Genomic DNA, 17,760 nt, shown 5'->3' on the forward strand with positions numbered 1-17,760 from the left:
CTCTGTGGCTCCGCACACAGAGCCCTTGCAACGTGTCTGAGCACAGTGGGCTGACCGGGAGAAGAAAAGTGCGGCCCTGCCGGTCAGCTTCCCTCGGCCCTGCGCAGTAGGAAAGCGAGAACAGATTGGAACAGTTGGCTGTGGTCGGGCTTTCAGCCCTGACCTTTCCAGACACTGGATGAGCTTTGTGGGAAGTCCTTCCCGTGTCTGGAGGTCTTTTGTTGTTGTGAAGTTAGGGGGCTGCCAGAGTGGCGTCTGGGGTTCTCTCCCTGGTGTTCTGTGTATCGCCCCCTCCCCGTCTTGACCAGTGTGTGGGGGGCACGGGCGATGTTCTGCCTCAAAGAGGCCTAGCGGGGGCAGGAAGCCTCAGTCCTGGCCACCTGTGCTGCCCAGGGGACGTCCTGGGGTGGGGAGGGCCGTTGGAGCGCCTGTCGGGGCCTTGTGCCCACTTCTCACTCCTTCTCTCTTCCCCGTAGGACACTCCCAGCTGCCCGGATGACCTGCTAAGTGACTTCTTCAGAAAGGCCAGCGGTCTCCCGGCCATTGGAAGCCAGCCGGGGCCACCTGCCAGGAGAGAAGGGGCCAAGATGCCCACCAGCTTCGTGGCCCCTACCATCAAGATGCCTGTCAACACCCCTGAAGGGAAGTTGCTGAAGCCTGGACAGTACGTGAAGCCAAACTCCAGACCTGCCGAGGCCGAGGCCCCACCCAGTGCCCCCCCGAGGCAGGCCCAGCCCCCCCAGAGCCTGTCACTGGGCAGACCCCGGCAGGCCACGATGCCCCCGACGTCCCACACACCGGCCGGCCGGAGTGCATCCCTGAGCCGTGCCTTTAGCCTGGCCTCGGCCGACCTTCTCCGGGCCAGTGGGCCAGAGGCTTGCAAACAGGAGGCCCCTCAGAAGCTGGGGGGTCCTGACACCTCAGGGGGCAGAGAAACAGGCAGTCACGTCCTGCAGAGCCCCACGCCCCCCACCTCCCACAGCCTGGCCCGGGAGCGGACCCCGCTTGCCGGAAAGACCTGCGGCAGCTCCGGTCAAGGCTCAGCCCCCCGCAGCCGGCCCCCGGACGTGAGGCGCTTCTCACTGGCTCCCCCAAAGGAGGAGAGGCTGGTCCCCCTGCAGCAGTCTGCCACGGCCCCGGCCATCGCCTCCGGAGGTGGCGGTGCCTGTGGCAGCAGCTCCCAGCCCCAGCACTTTCCATCGGCTGCGGTCCCGGCTGCCAGGACCAAACCCCAGACGCCCCCCCACTCGGGGGAGGCGGCCACCATCGCCCCTGTCCGGGGGGCGCTCAGCCTCTCAGAGGGAGACGGGGTCCCGAGGCAAGGCCACGGCGAGGGCCTCCCTGCCAAGAGTCCGGGTAGGTCTCCCGACTTGGCTCCGCACACCAGCCGGGCCCCTGAGGACTTCAGCCGCGGAAGCAGCTTGAAGAGCACACCGGCGTCCCCCGAGCCTGGCGGGGACCAGCAGACGGTGTGGTACGAGTACGGCTGCGTGTGACTCGTCCGGACCGGCGGCCCCTGAACCCTGAAACTACTGACTCCCCTTCTGGCGGTGACGGCCTTTGCTTCTGCCCCTGTGGTGCCAGGAAAGGGCTTTAGAATGAGGATGGGGGTTCCTGTGCGTCTCTCCTGTTAATGAAAACACTGTGCCAAGCCCTGCGAGGGTTACACTCCCAGGTGTGTGTCTTCTGTAGCTTCCAGCACCTGAGAGCTTTTGAACAGATCCACACTTGACGGGGACACTCAGAATGCAGTGACAGAACCATTGAAGCAGACACTATTTGAGCATGTCCCGGTAGAACACTCATTTGCAACTCGTTGACCTCTCTTAAGGCACGGGTGTGTGTATGTGCGTGTGTGCACATACACTTTCACGTGGCCAAGCCCCCGCGGCTCTGGAAACTCCATTCCCTCTCCCCAAAGCCGTTTGATCCTAGGAGAAGTCCAGACTGGCCAAACTACAAAGATCTTGAGGACCTTGGTGGGGGGACCCCAGAATTAGGCTTGCTGCTGAAAATCAGGGGTGGGTGTCGCCATGCCATTCCTGGGGTCCCAGGCAATCCCCTTCTGCCCCAGGGCTAAGGTGGCCTTCTAGGCAGGTGGCAAGTGGCTTCAGGCTTTGGCCTACCCCCCCCCCCCACCATCCCCCTGCAGCCGGCTCCTGGGCTCTGCATGGTGGGCTCAGGGGCCACGGGGAGACCTGCCTTCCCTGACTCACTTCTCTACAAACACTGGATCTGCTGGGGCTGGGGGGCTGGGGGCAGAGAGAGGGCCCTGCCCCAACCCCGACCAGCAAGTGCACATAGTGTACAGAGGGGAGGTGTGTGCAAGAGTGGGGTACAGCCTCTCCACTTCCCCAGTCTCAGATGAGATATTGATTTATTATTTCTGAATAACTTCTTGTGGTAGAAACCAAATTTCTTTTAATATATTACATATGTATGTACACGCCCCTGTGAGATATATGTTCTTTGAGGGGGAATCTATTTATGTTCCACTGGGAGTCCTTCTTTTCCATCAGGAATCTTAACCTGCTGCTTTTGTGTATTTGGTCAGATTCCTGACACGTTTTGTTTTCTGTTTAGTAAAGGTGCTCTTTCTGGGATATACTAAACTTGGTGATTTTTTTTTTTTTTAAGATTTATTTTTTTTTCTTTTGATTTAATCCGAGGAAAAAATGGGATTGTTAACAAGGTCAGTTTTAGGAGCGCTTTCAGTTGTGTATTGAATAGCCATTCATTCTGGAACACACGGACAGGATTGTAATAAAATGAGATGGCAGAGAACGGAGTCCTGGTTTTCTCACTGGACAGCCTTGGCATTATGGGACAGGCTGTCGGGGGCTCCCGGGGCTCCCTGCTTCACCTCCAAGAGCCTTCTCGGCCTCTGGAATCTACTCTTTGCCAACAGGTCAGAGAACAAGTTTTTCGTGCTTACTATACAGCTTTTTCCCAGACTTGTATTTTTTTTTCCTAGAGTTTATTTTGAGAGAGAGGGTGAGTGAGCAGGGGAGGGGCAGAGAGAGAGAGAGAGAGAGGAGACAGAATCCCAAGCAGGCTCCTCACTGTCAGCACAGAGCCGGATGCAAGGCTGGAACTCACAAACCGTGAGATCGTGACCTCAGCCGAAATCGAGAGTTGGATGCTTAACCGGCTGAGCCACCCAGACACCCCGTTTTGATGTGGGATTCAGCTCCAACTGGTCCTTTGGATTTTCCCAAGAGTACTCGACTAGGATCTGGAATTTAGATCTCCGGGACCTCAGATCAGATGCTTAAATAGGAGGGAGGGAGGATGGGAGGCATATACATATCCACACATGGTGAAGTCTTTCTTCAAATGGCTTTCTGTCTTGCTGCCTCGGTGTGTCTTTCCTCACCAAGCTTTTTTTAACGTTTATTTTTGAGAGAGCACAAGCAGGGGAGGGACAGAGTGAGAGGGGGACAGAAGATCCGAAGCAGGCTCCGTGCCGACAGCAGAGAGCCTCATGAATGGCTTCAACCCACGAACCGCGCAATCACGACCTGAGCTCAAGTGATTGAGCCCCCCGTGTGCCCCCGGATTAAGAGTCTCCTGCCTCCTCTTCTGTCCTTTCGCCTGTCCTTTCGGAAGCTTGCAGCCTGTCCCGTGTGACCGCTCAGCGGGGGGCTGCCATCCACAAGGCTCGGGCCAAACAGCAGCAGCCACCTCTCCGCTTCCTCCTGTGCAGACTTTGCCACCTGGCCACTTAGCACGTGAACCTCGCTTGGGATTCTCTGCTGTCTGGAACGGGTCTCCAGGGCTCATACTTGCCAGCCCCTCATTCATTCATAAAGGTGCCTTCAAAGTTAAGGTGCTAGGTCCCAGAGGCTGCCCCTTCTGGACAGCCCCCCGAGGCTAGCCGAGGGCTGACTGCTGAGCTGTAGGCCTGAAGCCCCACCTGCTGTCAGATCCTCCTGCCTGGACCTGCAGGCCTCGCTCGACTCTTCCACCTGGCCACCCCCACTCCCAACCCCACCCCTCTGGCTCCCTTGCTCATTCAAGGACCAGCTGTCCTGTTATCACAAAAACCAGAAGCCCGAGATGCAGGCTCGGCCCTTCCTCTCTCCGCACCCCACACGTTCTAGGTCACGTTCTGGACTGTGTCTGGAATCTGCACCCCCACCCTTGTCTTAGTTTTTCTCATCTCGGGTCACACACACACACACACACCTGGCCCTGGGTTTGGGCGGTAGCTTGCCCAATAGACTGGCTGCCTCAAACAACTTAGCCCTCGTGGCACCTCTCAGGGCATTCACCCCCGGTGACCTTTCCTTTTGACCCATTCCCCTAAGTCTCTGCCTCCGCACTAGTCACACCCATGCCTTTGTGGACTGGGCCGCTCTACATGGCTCACCGAGGTGCACCCAGCCCTCTTACGGCTCCCTCCCCTCGCCCCAGACAAGCTCGTACACATCCACGATTTTAATTACAGTCTGTTCCCAGAAGGCTCCAAACAGCTCCAGCCCCAGCCTCTCCTTGGAGCCTCCGGACCTGTGTTTCCAGCCTGGATGTCCCTCCAACTCAATGCTCAGCATACTGTTTACCACCTGCCCCCCCACCAAAGCCTCTTTGTGGTTCCCATCTCGTCTTCTCTGTCCCCTAACCTCCAGATGATATTTGACACCCCCCTCCCTCTTCTCTGTGTCCTATCCATTACTTTATCAGCTGGTTCCAGCTCTGACACCTCGCTCACATACGCAGCCAGTCCCAGGCAATGGTCCCCACCCCCGGGCAGTACCACAGGGTCCTGTTGCTAAGCCAGGCATCCCAGATCATGCCCTTCCTGAGCTCCAGGCACCTCCCTCTGCACTGGCCTGGGAGATATGGGACCTGGCGTCTGGGGAGCTGACTAGCAGTTGGCATTCGTGCGCACAGCTCCAGGTTGAGGTCTATACCTGGAAAGAGATTTGGAATCATCTCTGGGACAAGAGGGGCTCACCCTGGGTAGAACACTAAAGTGAGAAAGCACAGGACAAACCCTGGGAAGGATCTAGCCAGTGTAAAACATCCAGCCCAATGTTCATCAACCGAAGGAGAAGGAACATGTATACATCCATAAAATTTTATAAAGATGTGTAATAAAATTTACAGATAGTAAAATATATAATACTTTCTGCCTCAGAACCCGTACAGCCAATTGATTCTCCGAGAAAGCTCTCATCGATTTCTGCCACACTTGTGTATTTGTAGCCAGCCTGCGCTTGCAACGGACATCTGTCAGTATCATTCCAACAGGGATGTTGGTTGAAATTTCCCTTTATGTTAACCAGTACCATGAAAGCAAAACGAACCAGAAACGCATGGCAGAACTTCACTCCTTTGTGGATGACACGGGGACTACCTGGTCACGGAGGAGGTCTGAATGCAGGATGAGCAAGTTTCCTCCATTTTGTGCTGTCACATCATGGCTACAGACGGAGCACACTTTTTAAAAAAATAGATGTACCGCCTTACATGCCATAAATATTCACCCAAGACATACTTTTAAGTTTACTCTGCACTATGAACATTTTCTCTGCCATTTCCTTAAGTCTAGACACTGAGAAAAACATAAATCAAGCCCTGATTGGTAATATCTGCCAATTTCTGTGGTGTAAATATTCTCACCATGGCCGATTCCAAGCTGCCAACGTGGTGTCATTGACCACAGAGGTGGGAAGACATGTGTGGCACCTGTTACAGAGCATCACCTCCACACCGATAAAGTGGGTGTAAATAACCTCAAGAGTATGGGTACTGGTAAAATAATTAGGAAGCAGCAAGTTTTATGTATTTATTACCTTTGTTTTTAATATGCAGTATTTAGGGGTTGCCTGGGTGGTTTGGTCGGTTGAGCATCCGACTTTGGCTCAGGTCACGATCTCATGGTTGACAAGTTCGAGCCCCACGACGGACTCTGTGCTGACAGCCTGGAGCCTGCTTCCGACTCTGTATCTCCCTCTCTCTCTGCTCCTCCCCCACTCATGCTCTGTCTCTCTCTGTCTCAAAAATAAATAAACATTAAAAAAAAAATACAGTATTTAATCAAAGGTTTACAGAAGTTAATTTTTTTTAATATTATTTATTTTTGAGAGAGAGAGACAGAATACAAGTGGGGGAGGAGCAGAGAGAGACGGAGACACAGAATCCAAAGCAGGCTCCAGGCTCTGAGCTGTCAGCACAGAGCCCCACGAGGGGCTAGAACCCATGAACCGTGAGATCATGACCTGAGCTGAAGTCCGACGCTTAAACCGGCTGAGCCACCCAGGTGGCCCTACTAAATTAACATAATTAAATTAATGTTAATTAAAATAAGTTAATTTTTAGTGATGACTGTTTATCAACTGGCTTGCAAAATTCCTGCACGCTCCTGGGAGCACCACCTTTTTAGAGATGGGCTGAAAAAGCAGAGACAGAATTGAGAACCGAAGAAGACCAAAGAGGGAGGAAGCTGTGAAGAGCTGACCGCCTACTCCGTGTCGGTGTGGGTGGCGCGGTGTTCTTCCCGCACAGGGCACAGGGAGCCATCGCTGGAGGCTGAAAGCTCGGACCCGGGCTTCTGGGTCTCCTTCCATCGCCCCTCCCTGCCCTTCTGCCCCAGGTAGAGGGAAAGAGTGGGCCCGAGGAAAGCCCGCGACCTCTGCGTCTGTAAAATGGAGCAGTGAGCGACGTGAAGTCAGGCAGGAGCCCCGGGTGCCGGGCAGGCCTGGCACGTGCTGGGGAGGGGTGAGGAGGGATCATGGCAGCGCTCAGACCCGTCCTCCCCTTTCCAGGCTTCTTGGCCCAGCCCACTGAGGTGAAGATTACGGGGGTCACCTGGCGCAGTGTGAGAGCTGGCAGAGGCAAAGCCGGCCACCTGCTCCCCAAATCCTCTCCTCCAAGAGACCCCCAATAAAGAGCCGGGAGGAAACCCCTGGGCCCCTCGGCGCTCCCCGCGGGAGAGCAATGGTTCTGGAAGCCGCACCCTCCCCGGATCCCTGGGGCGGCTGCTCGGCGCCCGCCGGGAGCCTCCGCCCCCTCCACCTCCTCCCGCGGCGAGGCGGCGCGCGAGCTGGAGCCGGTGCGCAGGGCCGCCCGCACCTCGTCCCCGGCCTGTCCCCGGCCCGTCCCCGCCCGGTCCCCGCCGCCCGCGCGTCCCTCCGCTCCCGCCCGCCGCGATCCGGCCTCCTGCGCCCGGGACCCGAGAGAGGTGAGTGCGCCCCGGGGCAGCGCGGGGTTGGGCCGGGACGGCGGGGCAGGCAGCGCGCGGATGACGGCGGCCCGGCCCAGGGGAGCACGGACCCGCAGCAAGGCCGGCTCCCTGACATCTCCTGCGGCGGAAAATTCAAAATCCAGTCTCCAGATAAAGGCCTTAGCGGGGAGTGGAGGAGGAGGAGGAGAAGGGCTGGGAAGTAGGTCCGTGTCATCCCAAGGTCCACACTGATAGTGCTTTGGGGGCCCAGGGACCTATCACGAGAAGGTGTGTCACGAGAGGGGCGTTTGGGGGTGCAGAGGGCCGGAGGGGGCCGCCCTGCCCAGGGCCCCCACGGTCCCCGCAGATTTCAAAAGTCCAACACCATCCAGGTTCCCGGGACACACACCCTGACCCTGCATAAGTGCAGCTAAGGCCCAAGGAAGTGCGCCGTGGGCGAAGTGCAAGGACCCGGTCCCAGACTGGAGACTTTCCTGATGGGGGGGGGGGGGGGGGGGGGGCGGGGAGGAGGGGGCAAACTAACGTCTCCCGAGTGCCTGCTGGTGCCTGGTGCTTCTCCAGGAGCATCTCCACTGTCTGTCCATTCCCTATGGCCCATTCAGCAGCCCCACATGGAGGGAGCTGGTCCCCGCCCCCCTGCCAGTACAACTCACACTCTAGCTGGAGAGACAGATCCACCTTGTTTCTCTTTCCTGCCCCAAAAGATCAGAATCTAAGGGGGCACTCGCCACCAGCAATATACCCTTGGACTAGTGAGAAATTCTTAAGCCCCCCACCATCAATACTCAAAGGACCCCTTCTGTAGCCACAGCATCATAAACACCAGTCACTGGGAGGAATTCCAGGATGCTCCTGCCCCCTTGTGGGTTTCAGTTTAGAAGTCACCTCTTCCAGGAAGGCCACCTTGACTGCTGTCCTCTTGATCAGATGCTCTGGCACCTTGGGCTCCCACAGTATGGCCCTCCTGCCCTTCATCCTGTGATCATAGCTGCTCTCAGAGTATTGTCATTGCCGTATCACTCCCAGCTTTCCCTCCTAAGTCAGTTTCAAAAACTCAGCCACTCTAGTTCCATGTTAGTATATACATAACATTTTTCTTGATTTTACTTTGGAAACTGGATTGCAGAACCTCTATTCAGGAAATAGAAACTTTTCTCTGTTGGTCATCTCTTCTCTCTGGCCAGCCCGCACTGGCCCGGATGGCCCCTGAGTGGCTCTTTTGGGGGCACAAGGCAAAAAGTTACCCAGAGGTCCCCTGAGCCTCCCCCTCGGTCCAGATCCCATGGGCATCTTGGCTCTAGCACCGTCTCCTCCTGCCCCTCACCCTGGTTCCTGCCCCACCAGCTGGCCCCCCCGGGAGCTCAGCTCCTCCCCTCACATCCTCTTAGCCACACAAGCCTGCATGACAAGTGGAGGATGGCATGCAGGCCACTCACTGTCCCCTGGCTGTCTCCTGCTCCTCTCCAGGCTTCTTTTCTTCCCGTCCAAAAAGGCACACTGAGCAGTTTACTGTGCCCCCTGCCTTAGCAGATGGACCCCAGGCTCCTCTCCTTGTAGCAGCCCCGCCCCCCTCCACGAGAATCCTCTTAGAGAATCTCAGCCTCTCAGTGGCCACCCAGTTTCCACTCGCTGTCCCCAGCCCTGCACACAGCCCAGAATAGGATCTGGAAGTTCTAAGGAGTCAGGCCCGTCGCTGCCCCGGGCACACACTGTGTGCCCCTCTTGGTGTTCAGCTGGACCCCAGTGGTCAACTCCGGGATAGGAGGGAGAACCCCTCACTGACTTACGGTTCCATCCACTTACGTACAGTTCTTTTTCAAAGGAAATTGTGTTCCGCTCGCAGAAGTGGAAAACCAGTACCCTCTGCCACAAAATGAAGGTAATTAAACCAATAAAAACAAGGAAAACCAAGAAGTGTTGTTAGACTTCAATGGGCACCTGTTGCCTGCATAGCACACCCGAGTCTAGCTCTCCAGGTTACAAAGCGAGATTAATAAAAATTAAAGAATTCAAGACACACTAACACCCAGCTGAGACTTTCTCCTTAGTGCAGGAAGACGAGCTAAGGGAGAATTAGCTAGAGGTGCCTGGTGGCTCAGCCAGTTAAGCATCTGACTCTTGATTTCAGCTCGGGTCATGACGTCACAGTTCCTGAGTTCAAGCCCCGCATCGGGTTCTGCCCTGAGGGTGTGGATCCTGCTTGGGATTCTCTCCCTCTTTCTGTGTTCCTCCCCATCTTGTGCTCTCTTTCTCTCTCTCAAAATAAATAAAACTTTTTTTTTTTTAAAAAAAAGAAAGAATTGGTTAGTGAATAATAAAATATATGGCTAAACTCCTCTCAGTCAGCACCTGCTGAGAGTACAGAGCACCACATACAGCCTGAAGTGATACGGAACAAGCCTTCAGTTTACCTATCCTGGAAGGGCCACTTCCTCCAGGAAGCCCACCCAGATGTGCTTCCTTAACAAGCTGTACTCATCCTGCTATAAGGGTTGTTATATGCTTTACTGTAATGGGATATTGGCTTCTACTCCCAGTGTAAGTTCCATAAGAACCCCCGCCAGGTCTGTCTCAGTCACTTACTATCCAGGTGTCTATCCCCCACAGGGCCTGGAGCACAAGCGCTGAATAGGAAGATGAATGAGTAATGATTGAATGACTGTGTTGACCTCCTTGACTTCCGTCCCCCTGGGCCTCTTCCCACAATGCCTTTCCTTCCTCCTCCTCCTCTTCCCTGTCCAAACCCCACACCTTTCATCCTTCAAGGCCCACCTGAGGGTCTAGATTTTCCAGGAGGACTTTTCAACCCACTGAGCCCACCGGGATGTGTCCTGCCCTTTTGTATTCAATCCCTGGCAGTGCCTGTGCCCAGAGGAAATTCAGTTCCATGGTCCAGGGTGTTCCCCACACCTGCACGGGACAAGCAGAGTGGGTGACGTCACAGATGCTTCATGTCTACTGTGGAGTGAGTCAGCGTGGTTCTTCCCTCAGGGATGCAGCTGAGTCGGGTCTCGGCAGCTGTATGAGTTCCCTGCTGCTGCTGTAACAAATTACTACAAGCTTGGTGGCTTAAAACAACGCAAATTTAGTCTTGCAATCCTTGAGGTCAGAAATGGGTCTCATTTCCTTTTTCAGTTTCTAGAAACCTTGTAGAGGCTGCCTGCATTTCTTGGCTGGTGGTCAACTCCCATGTTCAAAACCAACAAGGGCTGGTTGCGTCTTTCCTACCTGTGGAAATTCCAGGATACTCTCCCCATCTTGAGATCCTTAAATTAATCACACCTGCCAAGTCCCTTTTGCCATAAAAGGGCAACACAGTCACAGGTTCCAGGGATCAGGACACGGACATCTTTGAGGAGGGGCATTATTCTGGCTGCCGTAATCGCTGTCCCTGGTGGTCAGAGGGCACTGTGGCTGGTGGTATAGTAATAATAATTGACATTTACTGAACACTTACTCGGGCCACGGACCGTTCTGAACGCATCACCCAGCACTCTGAGGTAGGTGCCATAGTTACCACCTTCACGGTACAGGTCAGGCACTGGGAGGTTAAATAACTTGGCAAGTGGCAGAGCTGGGATTTGAACCCACGCAGTCTGGCTCTGGTGCATCCTCCTGACCTTGGGGCTACACTCCCTCCCTGTCACCATTCTCACCTCCAAGATACCAGCCAGCAGCCTGCGAGAGGCCAGGCAAGGTCTGAAGCCCAACAACAGGAGAGGGAGAGTTTTCACCGAGATTTTCTGGGTGAGGCCCCATCTCTGGCCAGTCCCCTCCCATTTCAGCCCTCTCTCACCCCATTAGGGGTACCTAAGCCTATTTCGGGGAGCTGCAGGGAGCTTCCGATGGTTCTTTTTAGGGGCTCCAGGCAGGTGGGCCTGGAAAAGCTCCTGGGTGCCAAGTACCAGTCAAATTCACCTCTGCCCTCCCCCCACACCCCTCCCCCAGGCATACAAGCCCCATAGAAGGCAAGTCTTATACAACAAACCAAAGAAACGAAACCACATTTCTCCAGCTCGCCATTACAAAGAAGCCTGTATATCTGAGCCAGAGGAGAACACGGAAGCCTTCCACAGGCACTCGGTGAAGAGGGGTGCCCTAACATTTATTGAGCGCCCACTAGGGGCAGGCATATTTCCAAGAGTTTTATACTCAGTAACTCATTTAATACAACAACCCTATGAGGTACTGTTATTATCCCCATTTCACAGATAAGGCAACTGGGGCAGAGAGCGGTCATGTGACTGTTCAAGGTCACACAGCCAGTATGAAGATTCAGTCCATTCTCCATGAACAGGAGAACCAAGGCAGAGGCTGGTCAAGGCTGGCTGAACAGTCCCAGCCTGACTCCCTGTATTTCAGTTGGCCAAGCCCCTTTTGTGCCTTCCCAGCATAACCTGCCCTCTTTGCACTTGCTAGGCTGGGACCCTGGTTTCTATGACAATATATTTCTTTCTTTTTTTTTTTAATTTTTAATGTTTATTTATCTTTGAGATACAGAAAGAGACAGAGCACAGGTCGTGGTGGCGGGGAGGGGCAGAGAGAGAGGAGACACAGAATCTGAAGCAGACTCCAGGCTCCAAGCTGTCAGCACAGAGCTCAATGCAGGGCTCAAACCCATGAACCATGAGATCAGGAACTGAGCTGAAGTCAGACACTCAACCGGGTGAGCCATTCAGGTGCCCCTGTGACAACACATTTCTTGAGAACACTTTTATATTTCATCCTCATACCAATCTTTTTTATCACCCCCATTTTATTTATTTATTTATTTATTTATTTATTTATTTATTATTTAGAGTAAGCAGGGTTGGGGCAGAGGGAGAGAGGGGTAGAGAGAATCCCAAGCAGGCTGTGCACTGTCACAGAGCTTGATGCAGCCCCAGAACCCACAAACCATGAGATCATGACCTGAGCCGAAATCAAGAGTTGGATGCTTAACCGACTGAGCCACCTAGGCGTCCCATTGCCCCATTAAAAAAAAAAAACAAAAAAAAAAAACAGGCACAGGGAGGCCGCATAACTTGCCAGAGTTCTCCCAACTAGAAAGCAACAGGTTTGGGATTTGAACCCGGACATTCAGATGCTACCCCCTCTCCCAGCCCCCAAGCCTGAGCAAGCCCAGCCTGAAGGCCTCCACCGGGAGTCTGTAGCCTGGCATGCGACATGGGTTCCCCAGCTCTCCAGATGTGTGTGCTTGCACTTCAGCTGGACTTGTGCTGTCTTCTCCACCAGCCTCAGAGTTTCCTGCCTTTGGGTGGCTCCATTAGTCACACTCCGTCTGAGAGCCTGGGGATTGTCTGAGTGGGAGCGGAAACAACGTCGTATTAATCAGGTCAGTCTGATTAATCAGTTCAGGCCCGAGCCTGCCGGAGTGTGGTTGATGTCAGAAAAGATAATTCGCAGAAAAACCAGCTTCTTGCTGCTTGAAACTGTCCTGGCAGGAGCATGACTCCGCAGTGACAAACATTTCTCAAAAGGAGAGTCACACATACCCAAGTGAATAGCCAGGAAGCTCACGGCCACAGGCAGCACAGGGCAGGGGAATCTGCAAGAGGCAGCCATGTGGTATTGACATAGCAGAGTGAGGAAGCAGGGACTCCTTCAGGGGATAAAGACAGATTTCCTCTGAGGCTGGCCAGCTGTGCTCATTGGAAGAACGAACTGGAAAAACAGTAATTTTTTTAAAGTAGATAATCTGTGCACATTCTAAATATGTGCATATTCTTCCATTAGTGTGAGTTTGCAGTGAAGACGCATCTGGCCTGTGCACTTTTGTGTCACTCAGGGTCTTGGCAGGAAGCGGGCGCAAGGTCAAGCAGGGTGACCGAGGAGAGGTTAACACAGGGGACGGTTTTTAATGATGTGGGGATAGAGTTAAGGGAACCAGCGCAGGAGTCTGCAGCACCCTGGGCCTGGTGGCGTCGCTGCCCCAGGCTGGAGGGGGCAGAGGAAGAGCAGAGTAGGACAGGGACTCCGGCAGGAGCTAAAAGGAAGCAGCCAACCTGAAGCTACCCTGGCAGGGGGATAAATACTCCCTCCTCCTCACTCTCTTGCCATCTTCTGATCCCAGTTAGTGCTTCCCATTGGCCAAACCCAACAGAAGCCAGAGGGCAAGGGGGCCGGTGATCCGATCCAGGGAGCAGGATGGAGACGGGTGGACAGTGGATCTGGATGGGCCGATAAAAAGTCCTCGGCACTTTTCTGGCCCTCAGGAAACAATCCCTTTCAACCATCCCATCAGCTGCCATTTCCGGGCCCTTCAGCGGCCTCCCTAACCCAGACACTGGGAAAATGCAAATGCCGAGACCAAAATCCCACGAGAGACTAGAAAAGAAATGGACGTGAACGTCACTTATGCCAGGTATGGAGAAATTCTGACCACGTCTCCGGAGTCCAGCCCATTGTGGGAGATGATTGCTGTGGGCAAGGAAGATGGTTATTAGCGCAGTGTCTCAGATCAGCATTCCATGGGCCGTAATTTGCCATTCCCTGGGACCAGGAAGGTTCTGGAAAACAATGCATGCTTCATTTTAACATGGTGAGCTGTAGGTTGTTTGCAAGGCCAGTGCCAGGTTTTGTTTACAAAACAACAAATTCTACTGCTCCTGCCAATGACTGGGCAGCTTGACATCAAGAAAGGGCAGAAGTCGAGCCAGAAGGTGACGTTGCAGGCAGGGCGACGAATCTCTTTGCTTCCCCAAATCTAGCATCTTCCTAGGGAGAGCACAGCCAGAGATGCCAACCCCATCTTCCACAGGCCGATTCTGGATCTTTCAGTGAGTAGTATAGGTGCTATGCTGTTCGGTCTCTAAAGACTAAAGCATGAATCCAAACAGAGCTTTGCTTTAATCGAAGAGTATTTATCCTCGTGAGAGGTTCTGTGTTTGGAGATCTGTAAGCAGAGACTGTGTGCTAGAAAAAGGCAGGGAGAGAGGGCCACCAGACACTGCCACACCGTTCCAACTCCAGGGGACACCATCCGGTCGGTTCCAGTGTGTATGGGCCCCCCGGAACCGTGTGTCGTGGCAGCCCGGACAGGATTCCCTTGGTAATAACCTTTCCACATGGCATGCGCGGTTTGTACCCCTCGAAGCCAGAATCCTGCATCTGGCAACTGACGATGGGCTTTAGAACACCCCACTCCTTTCCTGGGGGACGGGACACGATTGCTGCAAGAACAGCTTCCCTTAAGACTCTCTCAAGTCCTGCTTCAGACACTCAGAACCGAGTGGCCTCAGGTAATTCACTGAATCTCAGCTTCCTGATCTGTAAATTGGAGAGAATAAAACTACTTGGAATTCAAAGAGAGCAGCGTGCATAGGCACTAAGGACAGTAAGCATTCAAAAGATAAGAGCCGTGTAGAAGAGGGTATTGGGAGGAGACAATAATAACAGCTAACATCTACCGAACCCTAATATCTGCTGGGTGTCGAGCTAAGGGCTTTGCCTGATTTAATTGTGGAATCGTTTCAACCCCCTTTTGAAGGGGTGTCCCCATTTCGCACGTGAAGAGCTAGGCACAGAGAGGTTAAGGGACTTCTCCAAGGTCACCCTACTGATAGGTAGCAGAGCTAGGACTCTAATTCAGACACTGGCTTTGGAAGGCAAACTTTTTTTTTTAATTTATTTATTTTGAGAGAGAGAGAAAGAGAGAGAGAGTGCACGCACACGCACGGGTGGGGAACAGGCAGAGAGAGAGAGAGAGAGAGAGACAGAATCCCAAGCAGGCTCCGCACTATCAGATGTGAGACTCGATCTCACTAACCGGGAAATCATGACCTGAGCCGAAATCAAGAGTCAGACACCTAACCCACTGAGCCGCCCAGGGTGCCCCTGGAAGGCATACTCTTTAACAAGTACTCTCAGCCTGGCAACTTTTAAAAAGCATATGTGCATTTTTATGGCCTGAATAGTTAATCCAGAAAACTCCATGTGTGAAGATGTTGCAAGAAGGAGGAAGATGTCGCACCAGGGGCCCCATCCAGCCTCTGCTTCCCCTGCCTTTCCTGCTGAGGTGTCCTCTGCCCTCTTGTTCACTGTCCATCTCCCTCCAGAGACTCCCCTAGGGGCCAGGTCACAAAGTGAGCAGCTTTGAGCCACCCAGAGGGGTTAGCAGAAGGTAAGATATCTCTCCATCTCTTTACGTCCCCTGCCTGCTCTCTGACTGCCCTCCGTCCTAACCCCTGACCGCCGGTCCTAATGACCAATGGCACAAGTCTGCAGACTCCCGCAGTGACCATTCCCAGACACTCAGTTCACAAATAGGAATGGGGTGCCGTCCTCTGAGCCAGGCGCTGGGCCGGGAGTGAGAGTCCTACAGAGAGACGTCTGTGCGCCAATGACCCCCGTGGACGGTGCAAAAGACGCTGAGAAGGGGTCAGGGGAGCAGAGCACAAATTGCCTGGAACAGTTGTCAAGGCCCGGTAGCAGAAGTGACTTCTGGGTCTTAAAACTGGGGCTGGAGTTCAGAAGATGGGGACAGGAGTTCTTGTGGGTGGAGGGGGACACAGGAGTTGATGTGAACGAGCAGAGGTGCTGAGGGAACAGCTAAGGCTGGCTTGGCACAGACTGCTGGCTCTGGGCTCACCTGCCTGAGTTTGAAACCCACTGCCTCCACTTATTACCCGTGTGACCTTGGGCTCATTACTTGACCTTTCTGTCCCTTATTCCCCCATGTGCAAAATGGGGGTGATAATACTATGTACCTAATAGGGTCATCTAAGCCCTTGGCACAATACCACAAGCCCTGGCTGCTGTTTTTGCTGTTATCCCTGAGCCCCAGGGGCAGAGGGGGAGACTGACTGCCTCCTCGACTGCCCTCCTTGACCTCCACAGCAGGAGGTCTGTGTTGTGACTCAGGCACACTCAGGCCCTGGGAAGCACCAGCACCGGAATCCAGGAAGCAGCAAACCTAAGTGCAGACTCCTGGAGGGGGGCGCCCCGCTGAGGTCAGGGGAGGTGCCAGGGGAGGTGCCGAGAGGCTCAGGGCGGCAACGCGGTACCGCATTTACTGAGCGGCTACCGATGTGCTGGCGCTGAGGATAAGGACCCGCAAAGTACAGGAAGGTCGCTTCATGGACTCTTCTCTCAGCTTCCCCAGGGATGTGGCTGGAGAAGGAACCTTGTCCTTCTGCAGCCAAGACCAGTCTGGCCCACCCTGGCCACCCAGAGTCTGTTCCGGGGACACGGTTGTAGTGGGTGGGGAGTGCTGTGCCTCTAGGACAGGTCTGAGCCACTGCGGTTCCTCCTGGCAGGCGCCTAGCCTGTGGCCTGCGGTCAGAAAGGCTGGGTAAGGACCCGGCAGGGTTGGGTGTGCCCGACCGTCAGGAGCGGGAAAGGGGGAGAGGATAGAGGAAATCAGGGCACAACGAGGAGGAGGAGGGCCCGGCCAGGAAGTGGACCCGCCAGTGTTCCCAGACCACCCCTGCCAGCAGTGCCCACCCTGCTTGCTGGGCGTCGGCCCTAGGAGGGGGCGCCGACAACGCGCGGGGTGACTGCGACCCACACGCGGGCCCTTCACCGCGCAGGTAGGTCCCCCACCCCCGTTGCGCCCCCCCCCCCCGCAGCTGGGCCTCTTCCTCTCGCCAAGGTCGTGGGGTCCCTGGCGCGCCCGCAAACTGCTTGCGGACAGCGGCCGCGTCCTGGGCACTGGCAGCCAGTTCCCCGCCTTCGCCGAAGCGGCCCCACGAGCGCGCGATGACGCTTCGGGCCACCTGTGCGTGCGCGGAGCGCAGCCACCAAGCGTGGGAGCGACCTCGTGTGCGCGGGGGATGGGGGGGCGGGGGGCAGAGCGCGGGGCGGGCACGTGCGGGAGCGGCCGGGTGTGCGCGCGCCGGGCGGGGCGGAGGCGGCCAAGGGCGGGCGCGCCCTGGGCGAGCGGTACGGGCAGACGCGGCTGCGGCCAGGCCCCGCCTGGCCTGGTGTCTGCCCCTGAGCACCGGCGCGTCCCGGCCCCCCTCCGCGGTAGAGTGTCTCCTCCCGCGGTAGCTGCCTGGGTTAGCAGCCACCCCCTCGGCTGGCTCTGTGGCCACCTGGTAATTAACACATACACACACACACACACACACACACACACACACAGCTAACCCTTCTTTTCCCAGAGCTCGGCAGCACAGGGGACCCCAGATTCAGCGTGGGCCAGGCTTTCCCTTCCTTCCCCCAGGCCTGCGCGGTGTCTTTTACGTGAAGGGCAGGTGTCTGGCACAGGGAAAGCTTGTCTGCGATTGGCCGAAGGAGCGCCCGGATGAGGTTGGCAAGGCCACCTGCCTGGCAATCCGTGGGCCCGGGTACTCCTCAAGCTGGAGAACAGTGACGCGTTGGCCAAAAGGCACAGGAAGACACTTTGGGATTCAAGAGGAGAAAAAGAGGAGGGAGCACTGATTTGGAGCCAGAGGCAGGTCACTTCCTGTGGCTGGGCCTCTGTGAAATGGAAATAACTACTTTAGTGAGGACAAAAGAGATGTGAGAATGTTACAGATCTGAGATGGTGAGATTGTGTTGTTCTCCCCGCAGGTAAGCTTCCAAAGAGAGGATGGTGGAAAAAGGATTCCTAAGCTTAACAGGGGATG

General features: G+C 55.1%; 1 protein-coding gene across 3 annotated transcripts in view; it reads left to right on the top strand.

Moving 5' to 3' along the window:
• Positions 1-2,784, top strand: part of CCDC88C (coiled-coil domain containing 88C) — a 129,218-nt gene extending 126,434 nt beyond the window's left edge. For all 3 annotated transcript variants that reach the window (XM_049612305.1, XM_049612308.1, XM_049612307.1), the window contains one exon: positions 477-2,784. In XM_049612305.1, coding sequence (XP_049468262.1) covers positions 477-1,496 — 1,020 coding nt within the window. In that variant the 3' untranslated portion in view covers positions 1,497-2,784. The remainder of the gene's footprint in view (positions 1-476) is intronic.
• Positions 2,785-17,760: the final 14,976 nt, after the last annotated feature.

Source organism: Panthera uncia (assembly GCF_023721935.1).
Source record: "Panthera uncia isolate 11264 chromosome B3 unlocalized genomic scaffold, Puncia_PCG_1.0 HiC_scaffold_1, whole genome shotgun sequence".
Lineage (NCBI taxonomy): Eukaryota > Metazoa > Chordata > Mammalia > Carnivora > Felidae > Panthera > Panthera uncia.